General features: G+C 39.0%; 1 protein-coding gene across 1 annotated transcript in view; it reads left to right on the top strand.

The window, feature by feature from the left end:
• PAAF1 (proteasomal ATPase associated factor 1) overlaps positions 1 to 27,624 on the top strand; it is a 41,444-nt gene that overhangs the window by 1,949 nt on the left and 11,871 nt on the right. Inside the window, exons 3-7 of the mRNA XM_065881485.1 lie at positions 2,469 to 2,572; positions 6,909 to 6,998; positions 15,109 to 15,207; positions 15,833 to 15,983; positions 23,254 to 23,448. Coding sequence (XP_065737557.1) covers positions 2,469 to 2,572; positions 6,909 to 6,998; positions 15,109 to 15,207; positions 15,833 to 15,983; positions 23,254 to 23,448 — 639 coding nt within the window. The remainder of the gene's footprint in view (positions 1 to 2,468; positions 2,573 to 6,908; positions 6,999 to 15,108; positions 15,208 to 15,832; positions 15,984 to 23,253; positions 23,449 to 27,624) is intronic.

Raw genomic sequence — 27,624 nt, 5'->3', positions numbered from 1 at the left:
GGTTCTCCTTGATTTTCTCAGTTCTTAAGTTACCACCTTTCTAGGCATCAGAGTAAAACACCTGGTCACCTCACCCTGCCATTTATCATTCCCAAGGTTTATAAATTTTCCTTTGTTTTACTGATTATTTGTCATTTCAGAGACCTTTGATATCTTTTTATAATAAGATATTTTATTTCTGTGAGAACTAGAGTTTTAAACAGAATTTTCTTTTGAGGAAATTGATGCTGCATCGAAGAAGACAGGGTAGCTAGAAGGTTTACAAATCAAGGGTTTTTGTTTTATTTTTAAAGATGGGAACTAATTGGAGAGCAATTAAAATATAGGTTGTAGGTAGAGAAGAGAAGGACTAATGGAAAAACCATTGTCTTAGAGGAGAGAGAAGGAGATTGAATTATGTCTAAAAGCCTAAGATGAAAGAAGGTGAGGGTAAGTGTAGATGTAGATAAATGCAAATACATGAATATGGATATGTGAGAGTATCTTATAGCCTCAGTTTTCTTTGTGATGTTGGAGGTAGGGTCAGCTTTTTCTTCGAAATAAAATATGCGCTATCTATGTTCTAGATGCTTTACATGCATTATTTCTGTTCCTCACAACCGTATCAGGTAGGTACTATTAGCATTCTAATTTTTTTTAGATAATAGCTGTATTGAAATATAATTCACATATGATAAGGTTTATCTTTTTAAAGTGTACGATGCTGTGGATTTTAGTATATTCATAGAGTTGTATGTCTGTCACCATTAATTCCATATGTTTTCATCACCCCCAAAAGAAACCCTGTGCTCTTTAGCAGTCACTCCACATTTTGCCCTCCTCCTAGCTCCTAGCAACCACTAATTGACTTTCTGTCTCTATGGATTTGCCTGTTCTGGACACTTCATATAAATAGAATCATAATATGTGGCCTTTTATGTCTTTCATTTAACATAACATTTTCAAGGTTCATCCATTTTGTAGCATTCATTTGTTTTTGCGACCAAGTAATGTTCTGTTGTAAGGATATATCACATTTTTTGTCCATTCATCAGTTGATGGACATTTGAATTGTTTCCAATTTTTGGCTGTTATGAAGGAAGAAGGTTTTGATGGCAGGCTAGGTGTTATAAGAATTGGCTGCTCTGGGGAACAAAAGGGGCAAAAGGACTGCAAAACTGTGCAGAGTTTGGAAACTGGTAAATTGTAGTGGTGCCAGTCTGTACAGTTGTGTCCTTTTCTGTATTTGCACTCAGCAGCCTACATGTAGAAATGTAGAAGGTGAGTAGTTGGATCATTCACACTTTTGTTATATAGACAAAATACTGAGACTGAGATCATTTCAGAGACTTTACAAATGTAGAGAGGTCATTGAGGGTGATGACAGGGGATTGGTTGAAATAATGTACCAAAAGGGCTAAACTTCATAGGATGGTTGGTGAAGTCAGGAGGGAATCATGAAATGTGACACAAAGCAGAGTTCACTCAATCCTATTTTTGTGGCATCTTTCTGAACTAGAATTTCATGCCATTTCTCTGCAAAACCTACTTCACTAGATCTTCTCTAGTCCATACTTCTACCCTAGATTGTGAGTTACTCCATTAGTATCTTTCAACTACCAAAGTGGTATATTAATTGATGCCTCCTTCCCCCTTGTTCTTTGTGACTTTTTCTTATTCTTGACACACCCCTCCCTGACTTGGGGTTTCCATTCCCTTATCTTTGGCCTACTCCTATCTTTTTTCAAGATCCTACTTAAGTCCCACCCTCTCTGAGAAGCTCTCCCTCTCTGCATGAATCCATGATGGTTTTTACTTCCCTCTTACTCCTAGAATTTCAGTTTGGTGCAAGTTACTTAACTGAATAATTTGTAGCACCTTGCTAGTTTCTGAGCTCAAGGACTTCACAGTCTGGTGGGGAGGCCGGAAATGTAAACAGCGTGTTATGGGCTGTTGCGGAAGTGTATATATAAAGTGCAGAAGAAGAATAGAATGTTTTTAATTCCATTCTACCATCTACATATGTTTATGTGTAGGATAATATCTTATTTAGCCCATATCACTGCAAAAGCAGTGTCCTACTTAAGCAAATTTTCCAGTTATTGAAGCTTAACTCTTTACTCTGTATTATGTGTATATACTGTGGATAAATGCATATGTTCATGTTCATCTTCACCTTTCGTCCTGGTAGAATTCCATTTCACAGCCAGTAAAACAGGTTGAGATTACTGTAGTAGTTTTCTCTACAAATACTATATTGTATCTCAAAATCTTTGTTCCTGGCTTTTAGCCCTTGAACATATTTCTTCCAAATTAGGTTTGCCTAGACTAGTGCTCTTTCTACTTCACCTCACTTTTAACACAAGTGCCTGCTTTCCTTTCATGAGCCAATTTCCTCGCATTTATACAGATGCCTGAATTGGGTCTTCAAGGAGAAAAATGTTTAATTCTTCTTATTTTTTTGAGACATGCTTTTTTGTGCTATATAGGGAAACCAACTTTGTATGGCAGCCTGACTTGTCAAGGAATTGGCCTTGATGGCATCCCAGAGGTTACAGCTTCGGAAGGATTTATTGTTAACGAAATAAACAAGGTAGGTTTTTATGTCTTCTAGGTAGCACTGTGTCCAAAACTATGGTAGTACCTATATATATACTTTAAAGATTTATACTGTTATCTGCGTATCAGTGTCGTCTCCATTTCATTTGTATAATAATCATAGCTTTTACTGCCTTTGAATGTCAAGAGTTTTCTTTTTCTTTTATATATACATATGCTTTTAGATGCAAACTTCCTCTTACTTCCCTTATACCAGTGCTGTCCAATAGATGAATGTGAGCCACATATGTAATTTTTTTTATTGAAGTATAGTTGATTTACAGTGTTTCAGGTGTACAGCAAAGTGATTCAGTTATGTATGTACATATTTATTTTCTTTTTCATATTCCTTTCCATTATAAGTTATTACAAGATATTGAATATAGTTCCATATGCTATATAGTAGGTCCTTGTTTATCTATTTTATATATAGTAGTGTGTATCCACATGTGTAATTTAAAATTTTCTAGTAGCCACCTAAAAAAGGTAAAAAGAAACAGGTGAAATTAATTTTAATAATGTATTTTATTTAACCCAGTATATCTAAAGTATTATTTTAACCTGTAATTAATATAAAAAAGTATTAGAGATAGTTTTTTTTTTTATTAAGTCTTTGAGATCCTCTGTATATTTTACACTTAGAGCACATCTCAATTCAGACTCTAATTTTTTTTTTTTTTTCTAATTTTTTTTAATATAAAATTTATTTATTTATTTTTGGCTGTGTTGGGTCTTCGTTGCCATGCACAGGCTTTCTCTGGTTGCAGCGAGCAGGGGCTACTCTTCATTGTGGTGTGCGGGTTTCTCATTGCGGTGGCTTCTCTTGTTGCAGAGCACGGGGTGCGCGGGCTTCAGTAGTTGTGGCACGCGGGCTCAGTAGGTGTGGCTCGTGGGCTCTAGAGCACAGGCCCAGTAGTTGCGGTGCATGGGCTGAGTTGCTCCGCAGCATGTTGGATCTTCCCAGACCAGGGATCGAACCTGTGTCCCCTGCATTGGCAGGTGGGTTCTTAACCACTGTGGCACGAGGGAACTCCCAGACTCTAAATTTTTATTGGAAATACTTGATATGTAGGTTTTAAAAAATTTACAGTTGAAAACAGATTCACATATCTAAGTAGTTCCAAATGTACTTAAAAAGTTTTCCAATAACTGAATCAAGTGTGTTTTTAAACTAAACTTTAAATAAAATTAAAAATTCATTTACTCATTTGCATTAGCCACATTTTAAGTGCTCAGTAGCTTTATGTGGCTAGTACCCACCATATTGTACAGCGTAGTTTTATAATGTGTCTGGGCACACCTTGGTGAAGACCTGTATTAGTAGTACTTAATTGTTTTTCTCATTGGTCTTTGAGGTGAGTAGGTGGCCATGTAAGTTGCAGAACTCATGATCTGACTTTCCTTCCTCTTTCTTTTTTTTTAAAATTATTTATTTTATTTTTATTTATTTTTGGCTGTGTTGGGTCTTCGTTGCTGTGCGCGGGCTTTCTCTAGTTGCAGAGAGCGGGGGCTACTCTCTGTTGCAGTGCGCAGGCTTCTCATAGTGGTGGTCTCTCTTGTTGCGGAGCACAGGGCTCTAGGCATGCAGGCTTCAGTAGTTGTGGCTCGTGGGCTCTAGAATGCAGGCTCAGTAGTTGTGGCACATGGGCTTAGTTGCTCCGTGGCATGTGGGATCTTCCTGGACTAGGGCTTGCACCCATGTCCCCTGCACTGGCAGGCGGATTCTTAACCACTGCGCCACCAGGGAAGCCCTCCTTCCTCTTTCTGATGGCAGCAGTCAGTGTGCTCTGGTGAGATGATTCCCAAAGGGTGAAACGGCCTTTTTTGGTGTGTGTATAATTAAGCTTCTTTACTTGTAAAATATTTCAGGTGTACTGACAAGAGTAGGGAATACTTTGTTTTTTACATAAGATCTTTAGCAGATGTTCCTTCATTACCCTCTGTGCAAAATAATAAGCTACATGTTATTCTATATTTTATATTTGTTTTTCATGAACAGTATTGTAGAAAGTACCAGAAGATCTGAGTCCAAGTCTTAGTTACTGTGATACTTACTAGCAATATGGTTTTGGACAAATAACTTAGTTACCTGAGCCTTAGTTTCCTCATCTATAAAACAGAGACAGTATTCTACCTCATAGGCTGATTAGTGGGGAGTGAAATTGCATATGAAAGAAACTAAGATATTAAAAGTGAGTTATTGTTTATCATAACAATCCTGTGGGATTGGCATTTTAAATTTACATTTTGCAGATAAGCAAACAGATTCAGAGAGGTTAATTAACCCCTAATAATCAAAGCTAGTTAGACTATGTCAGAATTAAAACCCAGTTCTGTTAACTTCAAGTATGACACCACCTTGCAAGCATACATTTTTTCCAGGTGTTTGCCAGTATCCATCCACAGCCTGGGCACTGACTTCCTTTCTTCCCTTTGTACTCAGGCTGTGATACAAACCTTACCTTTTCCAATATCATTACTAATTTCTGCAGTGTACTTGCTAAGTCAGACAGTAAATGCTTATGGTTGAACGTTCATTTGTTTCCTAACTGCCATGAGTCACTTTGCTGTTTGATGTTGCTACAGTGTTCTATTATACAGATTTGTCGTTATGCTTAAAAACCTTACTTGGAAAGATAAAAAGTTTGACTTTTAATTTTATCTTAATGTGGAATATTCACACTTCCCCCTCACACTGAATTTTGTCTGTTTTGATATCTCCTGCAGCTTTTCTTTAATATCTTTTCATTAACAGCATGATTCTCTACTGCTGGAAGGTAACTCAACTTTTATCTTCCTTCATAGTCTGTTTACGGTTAAAGGGTGATTTGCAGGATCGATAAGCAGGAGAAAACCACTGATTCTTGAAATCATTTACATAATTAGCCCCAAAGAAATAGTCTTCTGAGAGCAAACACAGTTCTTACAGAGGCTCGAACACTAAGCTTTCAGAGCTCCTCATATCCTTGCTTGGTATGAATATTTAGCCAGGAAAGTTTAGCTGACACTTTAGTTTTGGGTACAGGAAACAATTCCAAATCCGGGTCAGCTCTCTTGCAGCTGTATGGGCTTTGTCATGTGGTTAGAAACAAAAACTCATTTAATGAAAGACCTGCAGGCAGCCAGGCATAGATACACTGGCTAAGAAAGTACTGTTTGTATAGATAATCTAATTCTCTTTTTAAAGGAGAAGACCTGTAATAAGAATATATTGATTTTCAGTGATGAGAATAACTTTGAAACTGTTCTTTCTAATGAACTATGAGGACTGTGCTTGTTGTACATAGATTAGCTTTATAAAGAGGTTCAGAAAATCTTGATTATTGAAGGCATTTTCATTGTTCAGCAGAATTTCCAGAAACTTTCAAGTACTACTGCAGAAGAGATAACAGGTTAGGGGCCATTTGGTGAGAGCAGCTCCTCAGCTCTGTGTAGGAGATATACACTTAGGGGATGGTGTTAGTATTCTGCAAATTAGAGTAAGGGATCGTTGTACTGCAAGAATCCTTGAGGCGATGTTTACCAAGCCTTTTATACCTCTGCCTTGAAACACCAACATACTTACCCTAAATGGTTGCAGTCTGCCTTCAGCAAGTCATGTCACTTGAATCTAACATCTGGTTCTAGGTGTAATTTCCTACTACGTCACTAGTGTTATCTTGCTATAGTAGCTGAAATATATGTGATAATGACTAGTCAAAACATGTGTGAAATCATAAGACAGCTATTTGGTGATGACCAGTCTATGAACATGTAGTCAGTTTAAGTCCTAGTTGGGAATGAGCACCACAAGCCTGACCAGGGCCTACACATTGTGTGAGTGTACCGTAATTTACTTTACCTACTTTCTTACTCTGGTAACTATACATGTCAGTAGTCTAACATTTTTTCTGAAAATTCTTTTATAGGCAGCAAGTTTACTTTTAGACTAGTCTTTTCAGCCCTAGGCCCGGGAGCTGGTGCTGTTTTTTCACAACTCTTGGTACTGTTCCTTGCCACACTGCTGACTGAGAGTACTGGTATTAGAGTTTCTTATGAAAATTAATGTTCTCATGTTTGTCATTTGTATCTTATTGTTGGTTTGTCTTCTATGGAACAGTTTTCTTCAACATAAAAGCATAATGGCTCAGCAGTACCAAATTACATTGTAGCCCTCTGCAGTAAAAGGACTGCTGATCTGTAGGGGAGTGATAGTGTCTTGGGTTGGGGAAGGAGGATTAGGGTACACTTAAAAGGTAAGAGTGTTCTTTCGTCCTAATGTTTTCTTTAAGAAGCTTTAATTCCATTGGAGTAGCTTTACTGATGGATTTCATTTTTCCTTCTCTGTTTAGAAAAGCATTCATATTTCGTGTCCAAAGGAAAATGCATCTTCAAAGTTTTTGGCACCATATACTACTTTTTCCAGAATTCATACAAAGAGTGTAAGTATTCTGATAAAATGAGAAAATATAATAACATGTTAATTTTTCATGCTTGTCTAGTGCTATAAACATATTCATAATTAATGTGTTTTTCATTTACTTTGCATTATAAGATGACACAGCTGATAAAGTGTGATAGGTTTGGCAAGACTGGTACTTGGGTCCACTTAGAATAAATATACAAATCCACTCACTGGTAATCTCAAATAAAGGAATTGTATGAAATTTCCTTATATATGTTTTACCAGAGCTACTTACCCGCTTTTGGATAATGATGATAGTAGTTGATGTTTGAGTAATTTGCCACTGCTCATATTTCTGTCCCTTTGCCTAACGGAAGGGGCATTTTCTCAAAATTCCAAGTACAGCATATTGAGGGATAATTTTCAAAGGTCTTTGTGATAAAGCCCTTTCTACTACCGTAAGCTTTTTAGAAACAGAAATGAGAAATAGGTGAATAAACTGATTGTATTAAAGCCTACTGCTTCTTAGTGTTTGGTACATTTTCAAAAATAGCTGTTTTTATCCTTATTGCAAAACAAATATATATTTAGTGATGAAAATTTAGGAAATGTAAAAGTGAAAATCACTCATTTCTATAATCTAAAGATAACTATTGTAAGCTTTTGTTATGTAACACTTAATAATAATCATAGTAATCTTGCCATTTGCAGCAACATAGGTGGACTTGGAAGGCATTATGCTAAGTGAAATAAGTCAGAGAAAGACAAATACTGTATGATGTCACTTATATGTGGAATCTGAAAAATAAAACAAACTAGTGAACATAACAAAAACAGACTCACAGATATAGAGAATAAAGTAGTGGTTACCAGTGGCGGGGGGGGAAATAAGGAGGGGCAAAATAGGAGTAGGGGATTAAGAGGTACAAACTGTTATGTATAAAATAAATAAGGTACAAGGATATATTGTACAACACAGGTAATATAGCCAATATTTTATAATAACTATAAATGGAATATAACATTTAAAAAATTGTGAATCACTATTTTGTACACCTGTAACTTATATAATATTGTATATTAATGTATCTCGATTTTAAAAAGTTAAAAAATAATAATCATAGTAGTCATAGCTGACATTTATTGATCACCTGCTATGTGTCAGCACATGGTAAGCTTTACATATAATTATTTTACTTGATCCAGTCTTTTTTCTTTAAATATTTTACCACAACAGGTTTTTACAGTACATGTTGTTTTATAAGTTACTTTTTAATTCTTTTTTTTTTTTTGCTGTACGCGGACCTCTCACTGTTGTGGCCTCTCCCGTTGCGGAGCACAGGCTCCGGACGCGCAGGCTCAGCGGCCATGGCTCATGCGCCCAGCCGCTCCGCGGCATGTGGGATCTTCCCGGACCGGGGCACGAACCCGTGTCCCCTGCATCGGCAGGCGTACTCTCAACCACTGCGCCACCAAGGAAGCCCTGTAGGAAGATTTTTAATCACAGTCTCAATTTCAGTGCTTGTGATTGGTCTGTTTATATTTTCTCTTTCTTCCTGGTTCAGTCTCAGAAGGTTGTGCTTTTCTAAAAATTTGTCCATTTCTTCCAGGTTGTCCATTTTATTGGCATAGTTGCTTGTAGTAGTCTCTCATGATCCTTTGTACTTCTGCAGTGTCAGTTGTTACTTCTCTTCTCCTTTTTTCATTTCTAATTGTATTGATTTGAGTCTTCTCCCTTTTTTTCTTGATGAGTCTGGCTAATGGTTTATGAATTTTGTTTATCTTCTCAAAGAACCAGCTTTTAGTTTTATTGATGTTTGCTATTGTTTCCTTCATTTCTTTTTCATTTGTTTCTGATCTGATCTTTATGATTTCTTTCCTTCTGCTAACTTTGGGGGTTTTTTATTCTTCTTTCTCTAATTGCTTTAGGTGTAAGGTTAGGCTGTTTATTTGAGATGTTTCTTGTTTCTTGAGGCAGGATTGTATTGCTATAAAATTCTGTCTTAAGAACTGCTTTTGCTGCATCCCATAGGTTTTGGGTCGTCATGTTTTCATTGTCATTTGTCTCTAGGTATTTTTTGATTTCCTCTTTGATTTCTTCAATGATCTCTTGGTTATTAAGTAGTATATTGTTTAGCCTCCATGTGTTTGTATTTTTTACAGATTTTTTTCCTGTAATTGGTATCTAGTCTCATAGCGTTGCAGTCAGAAAAGATACTTGATACGATTTCAATTTTCTTAAATTTACCAAGGCTTGATTTGTGACCCAAGATATGATCTGTCCTGGAGAATGTTCCATGAGCACTTGAGAAAAATGTGTATTCTGTTGTTTTTGGATAGAATGTCCTATAAATATCAATTAAGTCCATCTTGTTTAATGTATCATTAAAAGGTTGTGTTTCCTTATTTATTTTCATTTTGGATGATCTGTCCATTGGTGAAAGTGGGGTGTTAAAGTCCCATACTATGATTGTGTTACTGTCGATTTCCCCTTTTATGGCTGTTAGCATTTGCCTTATGTATTGAGGTGCTCCTATGCTGGGTGCATAAATATTTACAATTGTTATATCTTCTTCTTGGATTGATCCCTTCATCATTATGTAGTGTCCTTCTTTGTCTCTTGTAATAGTCTTTAACGTCATTTTGTCTGATATGAGAATTGCTACTCCAGCTTTCTTCTGATTTCCATTTGCATGGGATATCTTTTTCCATCCCCTCACTTTCAGGCTGTATGTGTCCCTAGGTCTGAAGTCGGTCTCTTGTAGACAGCATGTATACAGGTCTTGTTTTTGTATCTATTCAGCCAGTCTGTCTTTTGGTTGGAGCATTTAATCCATTTACATTTAGGGTAGATATCAATATGTATGTTCCTATTACTATTTTCTTAATTGTTTTGGGTTTGTTATTGTAGGTCTTTGCCTTCTCTTGTGTTTCCTGCCTAGAGAAGTTCCTTTAGCATTTGTTGTAAAGCTGGTTTGGTGGTGCTGAATTCTCTTAGCCTTTCCTTGTCTCTAAAGGTTTTAATTTCTCTGTCGAATCTGAATGAGATCCTTGCTGGGTAGAGTAATGTTGGTTGTAGGTCTTTCCCTTTCATCACTTTAAATATGTCCTGCCACTCCCTTCTGGCTTGCAGAGTTTCTGCTGAAAGATCAGCTGTTCACCTTATGGGTATTCCCTTGTATGTTATTTGTTGTTTTTCCCTTGCTCCTTTTTTTTTTTTTTTTTGGTACTCGGGCCCCTCACTGCCGTGGCCTCTCCCGTCGCGGAGCACAGGCTCCGGACACGCAGGCTCAGCCGCTCCGCGGCATGTGGGATCCTCCCGGACCGGGGCACGAACCCGCGTCCCCTGCATCGGCAGGCGGACTCTCAACCACTGCGCCACCAGGGAAGCCCTCCCTTGCTCCTTTTAATATTTTTTCTTGTATTTAATTTTTGATAGTTTAGTTAATATGTGTCTTGGCATGTTTCTCCTTGGATTTATCCTGTATGGGACTCTGCACTTCCTGGACCTGATTGACTATTTCCTTTCCCATATTAGGGAAGTTTTCAACTATAATCTCTTCAAATATTTTCTCCGTCCCTTTCTTTTTCTCTTCTTCTTCTGAGACCCCTGTATTCAAATGTTGGTGCGTTTAATGTTGTCCCAGAGGTCTCTCAGACTGTCCTCAATTCTTTTCATTTTTCTTTATTTTGCTCTGCAGTAGTTATTTCCACTATTTTATCTTCCAGGTCACTTATCCGTTCTTCTGCTTCAGTTATTCTGCTGTTGATTCCTTCTAGAGAATTTTTTTTTAATTTATTTATTTTACTTATTTTTATTTTTTGACTGTATTGGCTCTTTGTTGCTGCTCACGGCTTTCTCTAGTTGTGTCAAGTGGGGGCTACTCTTCATTGTGGTGCACTGGCTTCTCATTGTGGTGGCTTCTCTTGTTGCAGAGCACGGGCTCTAGATGTGTGGGCTTCAGTAGTTGTGGCTTGCAGGCTTCAGTAGTTGTGATTCGTGAGCTATAGAGCACAGACTCAGTAGTTGTGGCACATGGACTTGGTAGCTCCATGGCATGTGGGATCTTCTCCAGACCAGGGCTCGAACCGATGTCCCCTGCATTGGCAGGCAGATTCTTAACCACTGTGCCACCAGGGAAGCCCCCTTCTAGAGAATTTTTTATTTCATTTATTGTGTTGCTCATCATTGTTTGTTTGCTCTGTAGTTCTTTTAGGTCCTTGTTAAACATTTCTTGTATTTTCTCCATTCTATTTCCAAGATTTTGGATCATCTTTACTATCATTACTCTGAATTCTTTTTCAGGTAGACTGCCTATTTCCTTTTCATTTGTTTGGTCTGGTGGATTTTTACCTTGCTCCTTCATCTGCTGTGCATTCCTCTGTCTTCTCATTTTGCTTAACTTACTGTGTTTGGGGTCTCCTTTTCACAGGCTGCAGGTTCGTAGTTCCCGTTGATTTTGTTGTCTGCCCCCAGTGGCTAAGGTTGGTTCAGTGGATTGTGTAGGCTTCCTGGTGGAGGGGACTGGTGCCTGCGTTCTGGTGGAAGAGGCTAGATCTTGTCTTTCTGGTGGGTAAGACCGTATCCGGTGGTGTGTTTTAGGGTGCCTGTGGCCTTATTCTGATTATAGGCAGCCTCTCTGCTAATGGGTGGGATTGTGTTCCTGTCTTGCTAGTTGTTTGGCATAGGGTATCCAGCACTGTAGCTTGCTGTTCGTTGAGTGGAGCTGGGTCTTAGCGTTGAGATGGAGGTCTCTGGGAGAGCTTTCGCCATTTGATATTACGTGGAGCTGGGAGGTCTCTGGTTGACCAATGTCCTGAACTCGGCTCTCCCACCTCAGAGATACAGGCCTGACACCCGGCCGGAGCACCAAAACCCTGTCAGCCACATGGCTTAGAAGAAAAGGAAGGAAAAAAAGAAAGAAAGAAAGAAAAAATTAAATAAAGTTATTAAAATAAAAAAATTATTAAAAATAAAAAGATTAAAAAGTAATAAAAAAGGGGGAAAAAAGAAAGAAAGAAAGAATAGAGCAAGCAAACCGAAAAACAAATCCACCAATGATAACAAGCACTAAACACTATACTAAAAAACAAACAAAAAAAAACAGACAGAACCCTAGGACAAATGGTAAAAGCAAAGCTATACAGACAAAATCACACAAAGAAGCATACACATACACACTCACAAAAAGAGAGAAAGGAAAAAAAAATATATATCTTTTGGGAAGTTTGAGATCTTCTGCCAGTGTTCAGTAGGTGTTCTGTAGGAGTTGTTCCACATGTAGATGTATTTCTGATGTATTTGTGGGGAGGATGGTGATCTCCACATCTTACTCCTCCACCATTTTGAAGGTCTCTGAATTGTCATCTTTATCCAATATTTAGGAATGCTCCATTTATCTGTCTGTTCTTTTGCTGTAACTAAGGAATAGATCTTTAGCTTTAGGCTCTGACCTAGGTTTGTATCCTGGCTCTGCTCTTTCACCTTGGGGAAATTAAACTACCACTTAAACCTCAGATTTCTCACCAATACTTAAAGATTTTTGAGTGGATTATATGAGAGTAGTGTCTGTTACATGTCTGGCACATAATAGCTAGCTATTCAGTAAATGTTAGTTCTCTTTCCTCTTTCTCTTTAATAAAAATCTGGAGGAAGGAGACAACTGGTATGATGTATAATCTACTTTTCAGTGTTCTGTCACTTTGGAAGAATAGATAGTTCAGACTTAATTACTTTTTAGGTCTAGGAACTAGGGACCCAAAGATATGTAACTGAGATAAACAACACAATATCCCTATCCTTTCCAGGAAGAGTATATTAACTGAGAGGGTACCAAATCATATATCAGAGTTTCTCAACCTTGGCAGTATTGACATTTTAAGCTAGATAATTCTTTTTTGTAGGCGGCTGTTCTATGCACTGTAGGATGTTTAGCTGCATCCCTGGCCTCTAGCTACAAGTTGTCCATTGGACACTGCCCCCAGTTGTGACAACTAAAAATGTTTACAGACATCACCAAATGTGCCCCCAGAAACAAATTGCCCCTGGTTGACAACCACTATGATATATTGAGTTGGCCAAAAAGTTCATTTGGGTTTTGCTGTAAGATGTTATAGAAAAATCCAAACAAACTTTTTGGCCAACCCAATATAAACATAGAAGCTGAAGACCACTAGGGGAGGAAGTGGTGAACTCCTTGGGGAGTTGGGAAAACCATTTACCTTTTGAGGAGTGGGTCATTTTAAAAAAAATCATTAATTGTTCATTTATTCTATTTCTTATTCTCCCTTTCTCTTATTTGAGCTCATTATTAGGTGATTCACCCATTTATTAATCACCTACTACATTCCAGATACTCTTCTGGGCACTGGGGCTATATAGTAATGGATAGAACTGTGGTATAGAGCCTGTATTCTAGGGTGTGGGTCCAGAGAGGATTTGCCAATGACTTGGATATAAGATGTGAGTAAATGAGGAGTTGGGATAATTCCAAAAATTTTGGCCTGAGAATTGGGTAAATTCTGGTGTCATTTACTTGGGGGACAAGTAGTTGCATTGGTAGGGAGCAGGGGAAATAAGGGTTCTATTTTGGGCATGTTAAGTTTCAGGTGTCCACTATACAGCCAAAGATAGATGCCTAGCAGGCAGTTGGAAGATGGCACCTGAGTCAGGAAAGAGGTTGGGCTGTATTGCTTTAGGGATTAAATTGATTTCAGAGTGAGTAGGAAAGTGTTTAAATATGTTTTGTTTCTGGGGCCCTTGAATGGGGACAGTAGCTGGTCTCATTGATATAGGTCAAATGGCTTTACTTTCTTTTCTAGTGTTGATGAGCTGCTTCATCCCTCTTCCCAAACTGTTATTAGGTATATGTTAAATAGTTACTGTGTACATAGCCTGTGATTTGTGTGAGAAAGTGCTGGACATTGTTCTGACACTTATAAAGCTCATCATGTAGTTGGGGAGCCAGAATAGAGTTGAACTTGACAGTACTGGTAGTCAGATTTAAGGCCCAGGATTAGGGTGGTAGCAGTGGTGTTGGAGAAGAAAGATAGATCTGAGAAATGTCTCCTACACTAGAATGTGAAAGCAGTATCCACCGATGAGAAGCTAGGAGCAGAATGGGATTATTATGAGGATCAAATGATTCAGTGTATTTTAAAATGTTTTATAAATGATAAAACATGATATAAATGTTAATTGTTGTCATAATCCTTAAAATTAAAAGAACTGCAATTAAGTTAATGGTCCTTTTATTGAGGAACCAAAATAAAGAAGAAAAAGTCTTAGAAAGTGTTAGAGTTGACCCATATATCCCTTTAGTTTTTGCCAAACCTATTCATTATGGCTTAATTGGCATAGAGATGTAAAGTGGAAGGTTGAATAATTAAAGGCAAAGTTCCTATTTTTTTTTGTTTTTTGTTGTTGGAAGTTCCTACTATTTAAAAATAATTTAGGTCATATTGGAATCATAGTTGCTGGGAATATGACTGTGATTATATATCTCAGTCTTACATTTCTGGAATATTTGTAACTGAGTGTTTTTTAATAAAAAGGGGATATTATGTATGCATGTATTGATTTATGAAAGAGACTTGACATTCTGATCATGGCTTATTCATGAAGTGATTCCTAATATTGAAATTGCATAAGTGAATTTGAGAATTTTTCTATTACTTATTCTGAAATACACACACAGACAGTTACGATTTTACAGAGGGAATGTAAAGTAGTAAATTGGAAGCATCTTTACTTTTCCTTGAATCCTGGTGCATCTTGGAAATCTGTCTTTTTGTGTAAGTGGGTTCCTAGGAATTAGGAGAAGTATCTTAATTTTAAAATAAAATAGCAAAAGATAGAAACTATGGAAATGATATGGGAATAAGTAACTTTATAGCTGAAGCAGGAGATTATAGATGACTACAAGAATAGTTTTTTGTTTCGAGAAATAAAGGGTTTTGGCTCCAGCCTTGTTGGGAGATCGGTGATGATAACTCAGCCTTCATATGAAACACATGTCCTTTGTGTTGGGAAGCACAGGCTTGAAGAAGTCTTAGAGGAGTGTGAAATGAGAGAGGTTTATAACATATTTCAGGGGAAGAAGAGCATTTCGTTATTTGTAACACTGGTTGTTTTGTCGTTTAAACAGATAACATGCCTGGACATTTCCAGTGGAGGAGGCCTTGGTGTGTCTTCTAGTACCGATGGGAGCATGAAGATCTGGCAGGCTTCCAATGGAGAGCTCAGAGTAAAGGCTTTGGGTACACTTTTAGGGTGGTCTGAGAAACCTTAGACTGGGCCATGGAAAGAAGAGTGGCCCATTCTGAAAATGTAGGAACACTGCACATCAATTGATCTTTGTTCTTCCATTTGTTAATCTGAGAACCATGCTCAAGTTTGGTGATTTGTCAGAACAAATTGGGGCTGGAACAGTGGAAGAGCCAGGCTAGTGAATGTCTGTGAGTGGATGGTATGAACTGCCTTCAGTAACCCATTTCTAAGACAGAGTAGCTAGGCTGTTAAACTGACTGTATGGCTGAGCCCCCCAACCTGTACAGAGGATTTTAAGAAAAGACAAGTAAAAGAGCCCTCAAGCCTCCTCAGCTCCTTATATGTAGAACTAGACTTAGGGATGGCTATGAGAGCTATGGAATTCAAATTCACAACATTTGCAGCCAAAGCCCAGGAAAGGGAGCCAACAGCTCTAAGGACATTACCTGGTATACAGATGAACTAAAGAGATTCTTTGGACCTCTTTTGTTTTAAAATGCAGCATGTAGGTATATCATTTACGGAACTAAGGATATGGGAGGTAAGAGAACATCAAGGGACGGACAAGAGAACTAGCATGGAATTTTCTTTTGTTTTTCCAGAGAGTATTGGAAGGACATGTATTTGATGTGAATTGTTGCAGGTTTTTCCCATCAGGCCTTGTGGTTCTGAGTGGGGGAATGGATGCCCAGCTGAAGATCTGGTCAGCTGAAGATGCTAGCTGTGTGGTGACCTTCAAAGGTCACAAAGGAGGTATGAAGAGGGATTTCTCTTAAAGGTTTCTGTAATGATCCCCAGAAATGAATCACCAAAAAGATAGAAACAGAATCTAGTTATCCACAAAAACACAAGTAATTCATCCAACTGGCCATTTAAATGAACTGGTATTTCCCCAAGGATTAGAAATTCCTTTCCTACTCAGTCTTATTATTGCTATCTAGAATTCACTAACTTACATAGATCATTGTTTTCCACAATTGATAAGGGGAAAAAAGGCTCCATAGGAGATCATCTCCTTGTGTGCTGGGAAAAAAGAGAGAGAGGTGTGCCCACTATTTCACATCAGTCCTTTGGCTGAGGTGACAGTAAAAGCTGTATTGCAAACAGCTGCATCACCAGACATCAGATAGACCTTGGTATTGATGGTCGATTCCTGTGGCTTTAAATCACAGTTCAGTTTTTTAAAATGGATTAACCACATAACCTGTTGATATTGGATTGTAGAGACAGAGTGAGAACATCTTCCCTCTGTAACTGATTGGTTGGTTTGTTGGGAAAAAAGTTAATTTAGAGATGTTTTATCCTTAATTTGGAATGTTTAAAAAAAATGGTAAATATGTCATTCTTATTTTTACAAGTTTGGATTTTTTTTTTTTTCGGGTATGCAGGCCTCTCACTGTTGTGGCCTCTCCCGTTGTGGAGCACAGGCTCCAGACGTGCAGGCTCAGCGGCCATGGCTCACGGGCCCAGCCGCTCCACGGCATGTGGGATCCTTCTGGACCTGGGCACGAACCCATCTTCCCGGCAGGTGGACTCTCAACCACTGCGCCACCAGGGAAGCCCCAAGTTTGGATAATTTTTGAAAATGTAATAACATCCTCAAATAATTTCTTACCTTGATCACTCCTTTGGGACCATAATGCACATCATCTACACCACTCATTTGGGAATTTATTATGTATTTGTCCTATACTTATGGTATTTAACCCAGTGTTTTTGCCTTGTCTACCTGACTATATTATAAATAGCTTGTGTGTAGAGTTGATTTTTTTAAGTTTTAGTATTTCTTTATAATGGTTTGTCAGATTACATACAGATCATCTAGCAAACACACATGTTAACCTTAGCAAATAAATGGGTTTTCTTCTGAAACTTGAGTACATGGATGCATTGAAAGGGAGTAGAAGGGATATATAGAGCCTTCTTCACGTTCAGTCCAAAGAACTGACAGGTCTGAGGAGTCAAAGCAGCCTGCACTGTTGGGGAATCCAGGAGCCAAAGGAGTCTAGAAGAACACTGAGGGATTCACCTTAGATCTGGCCACCTTGAAGATGCAGGGCATGGGGGACCTTTCCAGTGAACAAGGCATAGCTCTGCATGTTGAACTTAAGAAGATGCATATTTAACATCCATGCACACTTAACTTCAGATTACCTTTGGATTACTATAGTTATTGACTGTGCCCTCCACATGAATCCTAAGTCTCCCAGTGTTCTTCAGTTCTCCTTAAGAATCCATGTGTGTCACTTAGCTTAGGTTGAACTCTAGAGTGTTTGTTGATCTGATTTAAGCTTTTATTCATATAGTTGTTCCATTCTTTTGGCCTTGTGAGAAAGTTCTGGGGTGGGGGTAGGTGCTTCTCCAGAATATAACACCCTTACTTTTTTTTCCTTGAGAGGGTTTGTTGTTTTTTTTTTAAATTAGATTGAACAGAAATGATAAGCTTTAGGGGAAATTGCATGAAGTCAGATCCAGGTTAATGTCTGTCAGGTCTTAAATGCTTCTCTCCAGTTAATTCTATAAAGGAGCCCCGGGTTTGGGGTTGCCCATTCTTCAAAAGTATGGAGCCAAAATCAAGATTAATCTCCAATAAAAGCGGCATATATGGGTCACTGTCTTTACCTAGTTGACTTCCAAGTTGCTTTGTGTGGCTCCTTTTTTACAATCTCTTTAGTTCTGAGATTTTGAAGCATTTTAATAAAAGTCATGAACCACATAAAAAACAATAAAGAATTATTATTTGCATTTGTGATCTTTAGTGTTTTCACAAGTGGTGACTAAATAAGAGAAGCAGAAGATAGTGTTGAGGTGAACATGGTCTTTTATTGCCTAGGTAAGTCTTGGCAAGCAAGACATAAAAGGAAGACTGGATTGAACATTACCTGATGCTTATTGCAAAGAATCATCTGGACACTAATAGAGCAGCTCTGTATAAAGATCTGTTATAAAGAATAACCTTTCGTTAGCTTAATTAAGTCCCTGGCTTGCTTACTGCTTCTAGTATATGGAAACATGATAGTAAGGGAGCCAGTACGGTAGAGTGGCAAAACATAGGATTTGGAGACATACAAATCTTGGTTTAAATCTTAATTCTTCCATTTAAAGTCTGGGAAGCCTTGGAAAGTTGCTTAACTTTTCTGAGCCTTAATTTCCTCATATGTAAAATGGGGATAATAGTATTAAATGAAATGGTGCATATGAGAGATTTAGTATAATCCCTGGTATGTAATAAGTGCACATTGAATACTATTATTGTTCATAAAAAATATGACACTATACTTTAAACCCTGCCAGGGAAGTTGAACCTTGTGATGTTTTAACCTACTTGTCAAATGTGAAAAGCAGAAATTGTTATTTCTAATACAGTAGACATTTTTGATCTTAGTTGATATGTAATTGGTCTTTTCTAATGCTTTTAGATATATATTTTATACTTATTTAAAGGATTAGTGTGTTCTTAAGCAGAGATAAGATTTTTGTAAATCTGTCTAATGAAAAGATAAAGCAGTGTTCTATTTGTAATATATGAGTTTACTAAGTAGCTCTAAAGTGTAATTTAATCAGTTTGAAAATTTTTAATTGACCAGGCCATTTAATTAAGGTTGGTGAATTTGGAGATATATATTCATAATCTTAATTCTTTGTAATAAGCACCAGGTCTTTCATAATCTGTGAAAACACTGAGACCAAATGAAACACCATTTCAGTTGATTGGTTGAGGTTTTTTGCTCACCAAGGTAGGAAAGATGCTTACATTTGAGAAACCAGGTTGCATTCTTTTCAAACTCTTATATACTTTCTCTGAAATAGGATATGCTGCCTCCAAGTAATAGGTGCTTCAAGGCTCATTATTTTCTGAGATCTGAATAGAGTAAACTTGTTAAAAAACCTGCCTAGAAATATGAAATTTGCTGTTTCTTACTAATACTTATTTCAGTCATAGTTTCATCTAACATTATTCTTATTTCCCAGACTTTGGCTATGATATTTATCTGTAAATCAGCTGAATCTTTTCTTGAATGCAGATTTTTTTTCATCTTGGTTTATATGTTGAGGACTTCTGTCTGTTCGATTTGATATCTAAAGCCTTTGCAGCTCTGCTAGGTCTTAGCTATGGCTACTTCTCTTACAAAGGCATTCCTGCTCCTTTATAGCTTCTTCTTAAGGTAATTCCTCACAGATTCCTGCTCCTGTAAGGCTCCTCTTTCTTTTATTCTTGTCACCTAAGAGTAAAGAGACCCACACTAGATGCCACTATGTTGTAAGTGACATTTTATTAGAGACGGAGTGATAGTTTTCCACTCTACTTTCATAAAAAAGGAAAACTTCCTAGATGGCAGCTCTTTACTGAGTATTAGTTGAAATTTGTACACAGTTAATACCATTCGTAGCTCCCTAGCCACAGCTGTAGCATCCTGTCTTGGATACATATTTTTCAGAACCTTTTTTTTTTTTTTTTAAGTTTGCATCACTTCCATGGAACTCAGCATTTTTAAATAGTGGTTGGAACTTCCCAATAAAGACATAAACAGATCTTTGATGGCTTAGTAAGAGTTGAAGCCCCTTCCTTATGTTCCTATTGGTGATTCCTTAAGATTCTTGAAAGATCTAAGATCCTTTTCTAGCTAGAATGCTGAGTGTGTTATGGAGATAGAGTGGAAAGGTGGATTTTCTAAACTCAGGGTACTTTATGATTACAAAATATGTTGTAAATAAGAAACATAAAATAGCAACAAGATATGTTGCCTCCTTAGATCTGCTTCTGAGGGAAAGCCTACTTTTAAAAGCTTATCTAGGCTAACACAACATTGTAAAGCAACCACATTCCAATAAAAATGAATTTAAAAAACCAACATATAACCAAAAATAAATAAATAAATAAAAGCTTATCTATATGGCCTTTATCCAGTAGATATATAAGTACAAGGATTACATTTTATTTTTCCAACCACTGTAACCAGCTATATAAATTGTATTTAGTTTTTATTTTAAATTGGATATATTTGGAAACTTACCCTGTGAATTAGGTCCCACCTGAGAAAATCATATTTTATCAAACAGGACCTAAATTGGCTACTTTTTAAATTTGTGGCATTTTTATGAATTCATCTTTTTTCTGAAAAAGGCTTTCAAAGTGAAATTTCCACTGAGAGTTGAGGCATGTGGTTAACTGCATGGCTCATCCATCACTTGTACCTTATATTGAGTTTTTGTAGAGTTTTTGTCAAGGTTTATATATCTGAAGTCATCTCATCTTGAGCAGAATAGGAGCAAGCCAGGGCACTAGTTTACTAAGTAACCTTTGGTCAGGTACTCTTATTACTCAGCCTGCAAGTGTTTATTGGGCACCTATAATAGGATAATTAAATGGGTTTTAATAAAGCAAGTAGTAGCCCTGCCTGTATCACCATAGGGCCAGACTCCCTTTCTACTCTACAGTCCTGTGTTGTCACATGTATGCCCCTGAAACTCTTTATGTCCTTGACTGTCTCTACCTTTTTACACTGGGTGCTCCTGAAGCCAGGGATCATAGCAAATAGTAAGATAAGGGATGACAAAGGGCTTCAAAAGTCATAAAATCTGTGGACATTTTGGATATTATAACACTCTGCATCTTACTTGATCTTTTTTAGCAGGTGGTCCCCTGTCGAGGTATGGTACAGGGGCCCAGGAGATGTGTATACTCAGCTTCCTGCTGGGCTCCTCTAACACTGCTCTGGCAAAACTGGAGCACTGGCTCACGCTACCTGTCTGCAAACAGGTGAGGTAGAAGCTCAGCTTCCCCTTGACCTTGCTGACGGCTTCCTGGTAGAAGTGGGGCACCATCTTGCATCACCTCAACTTGCACCACTTCCTTTCCTCCAAAGTGGGCTTGTAAGCTCTGTTTCCTGCTGACTGACACCAGGGGATGGGTTAGGAAAGTGGAGTGCTACTTCCCTGTCCCTTATGTTTTACCTCTTTCCCCTGTTGGTGCTGGGTGAGAGTAGAGGCCCAGCTCCCCGCTGACAGTACCCTGCTGGGCCTGGTCAGCGTCGCTGGGTGGGGGGAATTGGAGAGCTGTTTCCTGCTTCCATGGGGGTTGAGGTAGAAATCACTCCCTGTTCAGCCCCACTGAATCTTTGGGAGAGGGGAGGTAGCAGTTTTTCTGTTGCTGTTTGAGTAAGATGGATATTGCCAAAAAGCTTTTCTGTACTGTTAGGCCACCCTTTTCTCAGTCTTCTGCCTAGAGGCAACAGACTGTTCTTGGAGTTGTTTGGTTGTTGTTTTTTGTTTTTAATTTGTGCCCTTTTTAAAAAATTAGTTCTATGTTAGAGGCTTCTGCAGTGTCCTGTCTAGGATATATGGAAGGCAGTAAGGAAATCCAGGGAATTCATTGCCCTGTTGTTCTTCAAGTCCTGAGGTCCCTAGGTGGACTACTTTCTTCTTTACATCTTTCAACCTTCTTGTGCTTGTTTGTTGTCTTATGTCCAGGTTTTTTTCGTTGTAAGGAGAGGACCTGGGAGCAATGGGACTACTCCATCTTGGCCAGATGAGAAGTCACTCCATTTTTACGATTAGTTCCCAATGGAAGCAGCAGGATCTTTTAAGACAGTGATTTACACACTGAACTGTCTAGGATGTCTACTTAATTTTTGTTTAAAAAACAGCTTTTGTACGACCCAGCAATCCCACTACTGGGCATGTACCCTGAGAAACTGATAATTCACGAAGAGTCATGTTGGGCTTCCCTGGTGGCGCAGTGGTTAAGAATCCGCCTGCCAATTCAGGGGACACGGGTTCAAGCCCTGGTCTGGGAAGATCCCACATGCTGCGGAGCAACTAAGCCCATGCGCCACAACTACTGAGCCTGCACTCTAGAGCCTGGGAGCCAAACCAATGAGTCTGCATGCTACAACTACTGAAGTCCATGTGCCTAGAGCCCGTGCTCTGCAACAAGAGAAGCCACCGCAATGAGAAGCCCGTGTACCACAACGAAGAGTAGCCCCTGCTCGCCGCAACTAGAGAAAAGTCCTAGCGCGCTGCAACTAGAGAAAAGCCCTCGCGCAGCAATGAAGACCCAATGCAGCCATAAATTAAAAAAAAAAAAAAAAAGAGTCATGTACCACAATGTTCATTGCAGCACTATTTACAATAGCCAGGACATGGAAGCAACCTAAGTGTCCATTGACAGATGAATGGATAAAGAAGATGTGGCACATATATACAATGGAATATTACTCAGCCATAAAAAAGAAGTGAAATTGAGTTATTTGTAATGAGGTGGATGGACCTAGAGTCTGTCATACAGAGTGAAGTAAATCAGAAAGAGAAAAACAAATAGCGTATGGTAACATATATGGAATCTAAAAAAAAAAACATGGTTCTGAAGAACCTAGGGGCAGGACAGGAATAAAGATGTAGACGTGGAGAATGGACTTGAGGACATGGGGAGGGGGAAGGGTAAGCTGGGATGAAGTGAGAGAGTGGCATAGACATATATACACTACCAAATGTAAAATAGATAACTAGTGGAAAGCAGCCACATAGCATATAGAGATCAGCTCGGTGCTTTGTGACCACCTAAAGGGGTGGGATAGGGATGATGGGAGGGAGACTCAAGTGGGAGGAGATATGGGGATATATGTATGTATATGTATAGCTGACTCACTTTGTTATACAGCAGAAACTAACACACATTGTAAAACAATTATACTCCAGTAACGATTTTTTAAAAAAATAAATTAATAAAAAAAAAACAGGTTCTAAAGCCAAAATAATAACTTGAAAACCACTGCTCTAGAAAACCACATGCCACTAAAAATTAAATCCAAAGCTTCTTTTCCATGTCTGTCTCTTGCAGCTAGTCATTGGGAAACAGGGACTCTGTTCTGTTTATTTCTGTTTTTCTGGCACCAGCCTGTAGTACATATCCAGTACTTGTTTGTGAAGGAATAGAGTCATTTATGCAGATATGTCTTCTCTGCCCTTGTAGTTCCTTTACTACCTACTCCATTTTAGGGTCTTTTTTTTTTTCTCTTGCCAGGTATCCTGGATACAGCCATTGTTGATCGGGGGAAGAATGTGGTATCTGGTTCTCGAGATGGGACAGCACGACTTTGGGACTGTGGGCGCTCAGCCTGCTTGGGAGTCATTGCAGACTGTGGGTCTTCCATCAACGGAGTGGCTGTGGGTACTGCTGACAACTCTATAAACCTCGGCTCCCCTGAGCAGATGCCCAGTGAGTTGATAACAGTATATGAATTTATTTTGTTTCCTTATATTCCTTCAGTGTTTGCCTTAGTTTCTCCTTTTCTTCCTTGTTCTCTCCTGCTCTGTAGCTGGTATTTCCATTTTTACCATAAGATTAATATTTGTTGCATATCTACTATGTTCCTGTTGCTTTGGAATCTACAAAGGAAGTATATGTCACAGTTATTGCATTTGAGTAAGTACAATTTAATTTAGCAGATGAGACTAATGCCTGTAAAACAGAGAACAATAAAATTTTGGCTGAAGTAACTTAGTGATTCACTTAATGCAAATATAATGTTTTTTTGGAAGAAGAGAGTGTTTTAGGTTAGTATAGATGAGAGATGTCACAAAAGAAGTTGAACCTTGAAGGATAGATTCAAGTTGAACAGACAAGAATGGGAAGGATGGGAGAATGGGAACTAGGGCAGGGATAGGGGTAGGGGCAGTTCACATTAAAATAGTGTGGAGGTAAAATTGACTGTTGGGTAGAGATATGCTTCTTTGGGCCAGAAGTTGGCGTAAGCATAGTAGGGGGAAATAGGTGAGTAGAGCGATAGCTCTGGTTGAGTCAGAATGATAAAGGTCCTAATAAGGCAGCTTGCATTCTTTTCTTATTTTCCTATGATTATAACATACTTGCTTCTCTGTTTCCATAGGACTATTTTTCTACCATCATCTCTGCTTCTCGTATCTTTTTTTTAAGAGGCTTTATTTTTTAGAGCAGTTTGGTCCACATGAAATTGAGCAGATAGAGTTCTTGTATACCCTTTGTCCACATACCTGCACACCCTCCCCTGTTATCACCATCCCCCACCAGAGTGGTACTTTTGTTACAGTTGATAGACCTAAACTGACACATCATTATCACTCAAAGTTCAAGGTTTAAATTAGGATTCATTCTTGATGTTGTATATTCTGTGGGTTTGGACAAATGTATAATGACATGGATTTATCATTCTAGTATCATGCAGATTTTTCACTGCCTGAAAAATCCCTTTTGCTGCACCAATTCGTCCTTTCATCCCCTATAACCTTTCGCAACTGATATTTTTACCGTCTTCATGGCTTTGCCTTTTCCAGAATGTTGCAGTTGAAATCATAAACTATGTAGCCTTTTCAGATTGGCTTCTTTCACTTAGTAATATGCATTTAAGGTTCCTGCATGTCTTTTCATGCATTGATACCTCATTTCTTTTTTTCCATTTATTTATTTGTTTATTTTTAAAATGTTTTTCAGGGGGGCTTTCTCTAGTTGTGGCGAGTGGGGGCTACTCTTCGTTGCGGTGCATGGCCTTCTCATTGCAGTGCATGGCCTTCTCATTGCGGTGGCTCCTCTTGTTGCAGAGCACGGGCTCTAGGTGCGCAGGCTTCAGTAGTTGTGGCGTGCAAGCTCAGTAGTTGTGGTGCACGGGCTTAGTTGCTCTGCAGCATGTGGGATCTTCCCGGACCAGGGCTCGAACCCATGTCCCCTGCATTGGCAGGTGGATTCTTATCCACTGTGCCACCAGGGAAGTCCTTGATACCTCATTGTTTTAAGCACTGAACAATATTCCATTGTTTTAATGTACCTCAGTTTATCTATTCATTCATCTACTGGAGGACATGTTGGTTGTTTCCAAGTTTGGACAGTTATGAATAAAGCTGCTATAAATATCCCTGTGTAGGTTTTTGTGTGGATATATGTTTTCAGCTCATTTGGGTGAATTTTGCCCCTCACTGTGGACACACTGCAGGTACTCTCCTCACTCTCTTAAACTTCCCATGTAGATAAACTGTGGTCCAAGAATTAAAATGGTTGCGACTACCACATGTTGCCTCGCCCCTCTTTGGGAATTAATCGATTAATAGGAAGAGTATTTCCCAAAGTGTGACACATGTGCAGTGAGTAGTAAACAAGATCATTTCAGACAGTACACATTTTTAATAGTTATATATTAATGCACACATACGTCACTTCAAACCTAAGATTTCACAGATACTACTTAAAATAAGGTTGAGTTTTTAAAAATTAGTTGGTTTAAAGTAATTTAAATGAAAATATTCTTGTTTCCTCTATTTCCTCACTTCCCACTTACTGTTCAACCCGCCCTAGGATGGTTTGTGCCCCAGCTACTTAACCAGCAGGAGCTCTTGTCGAGGTCACCAGTGACTCCATGTTGCATAATCCAGTGTTACTTCTCTGTGCTTATCCTTCCAAATTCTCAACAGGATACAACATAGTAAACTCTTCTCTTCAGGACACTTTGCTTTCTTGGCTTCTGTACTACCACACTACACTGCTTTTCTCTCTATCTCATTGGCTGCTGCTTCTTAGTCTCCTTTTTAAAAAAAAACATTTATTTATTTATTTGGCTGGGTTGGGTCTTAGTTGCGGCACGTGGGATCTTTTTTAGTTGCAGCATGTGGGATCTAGTTCCCTGACCAGGGTTTGAGCCCGGGCCCCCTGCATTGGGAGCGTGGAGCCTTAGCCACTGGACCACCAGGGAAGTCCCAATCTCCTTTTACATGTCTCCTTTATTCTACCTTTAAATATTGGAGGGCCCCTCAGCTCTACAATTTCTCTCTTAGGTGATCTCATCATTTCCATGACTTTAAACATTGTATTTAAGCTGGTGATTTCCAAAAGTATATCTAAAGCATAGATCTTTCACTTGCATTTCAGACTCTATTTAGATGTCTAATAGACATCTTGAACTTATAACACGGAGTGTTTGATTTCCTCCCACCCCAAATCTGTTTTTCCCCATCTCAGTAAATGGCACCACCATCTTCTTGCTCAAGCCCAAAGCCTGAGATTCATTCAAGATTCACCCCCACCGTTCCTCATGTCCCGCATCAGCAAAGTCTGTCATCTCTACCTTCAGAATGTTGCTCATTTTTCCACCTCACGTTCTTCCTCCAGCTCTCCCTTCCTCCTGCCAGCATCCTCATCCATTCTACCATCATCTGTTGCCTGCACTATTCTATAATCTATTCTCCTCAGAGGAACCATCGTGGTCATTTAAAAAACATAAATCAAGGGACTTCCCTGGTGGTCCAGTGGATAAGACTCCGTGCTCTCAATGCAGGGGGCCCGGGTTTGATCCCTGGTCAGGGAACTAGATTCCACACGCATGCCACAACTAAGAGTCCGCATGCCGCAACTAAGAGTCCACATGCCGCCACAATGATCCAGTGCAGCCAAAATAAAAAAATTAAAATTAAAAAAAAGTAAATAAATAAAAAACACAAGTCATATCACTCTCCTTTGTCTCTACTCTCCTCTAGCAGCCTCCTTTTTGTATTTTTTTGTTTGGTTGGGTTTTTTTGGCCATGTGGGATCTTAATTCCCAAACCAGAGATTGAACCTGCATCCCCTGCCCTGGAAGCATGGAGTCTTAACCACTGGACCGCCAGGGAAGTCCATAGTGGCCTCCTTTTATACATATGTTTGGCCCTCCATATCCATGGGTTCCTCATTCAGAACACAATCTACAGTTGGTTGAATCTGCGGATGTGGAACCTTTCGATATGGAGGGCCAACTCTGGGGACTTGAGCATCTGCGAATCTTGGTGTCTGCGGCGGGTCCTGGAAGCAACCTTCTGTAAATACCGAGGGACAACTATGTATTAAAATCCTAACCCCTTACCATGGCTTATTACAAATGCTTACACTTTCTAACCCCTGCAGTCCTCTCCAGCCTCAAGTCACACCACCCTCTGCCAGTTCCACTGTGTCCCAGCCATAGGTCTCTGTTCTTTGAGCACAACAGACTGCCAGCCTCCCGGCTTTTGCCTTGTTCTTCCCTTAGCCTAGAATATACCTCCCAAAACTTTTCACATGGCTGGCTTCTGTTTACCATTCATGTCTCAGTTGGAAAATAACCTCCATGAAACCTTTTAAAAATTGAAGTTTAGGGCTTCCCTGGTGGTGCAATGGTTAAGAATCCACCTGCCAATGTAGGGGGCACAGGTTTGAGCCCTGGTCCGGAAAGATCCCACATGCTGCGGAGCAACTAAGCCCGTGCGCCACAACTACTGAGCCTGCGTTCTACAGCCCGCGAGCCACAACTACTGAGACTGCGTGCCACAACTACTGAAGCCTGCCCGCCTAGAGCCCGTGTTTTGCAACAAGAGAAGCCACAACAATGAGAAGCCCATGCGCTGCAACGAAGAGTAGCCC

The sequence above is a fragment of the Phocoena phocoena genome, chromosome 8, assembly GCF_963924675.1.
Source record: "Phocoena phocoena chromosome 8, mPhoPho1.1, whole genome shotgun sequence".
In the NCBI taxonomy this organism is placed as follows: Eukaryota; Metazoa; Chordata; class Mammalia; order Artiodactyla; family Phocoenidae; genus Phocoena; species Phocoena phocoena.
Note: the sequence above shows the minus strand (reverse complement) of the source record. Positions and strands in the feature narration are given on the sequence as shown.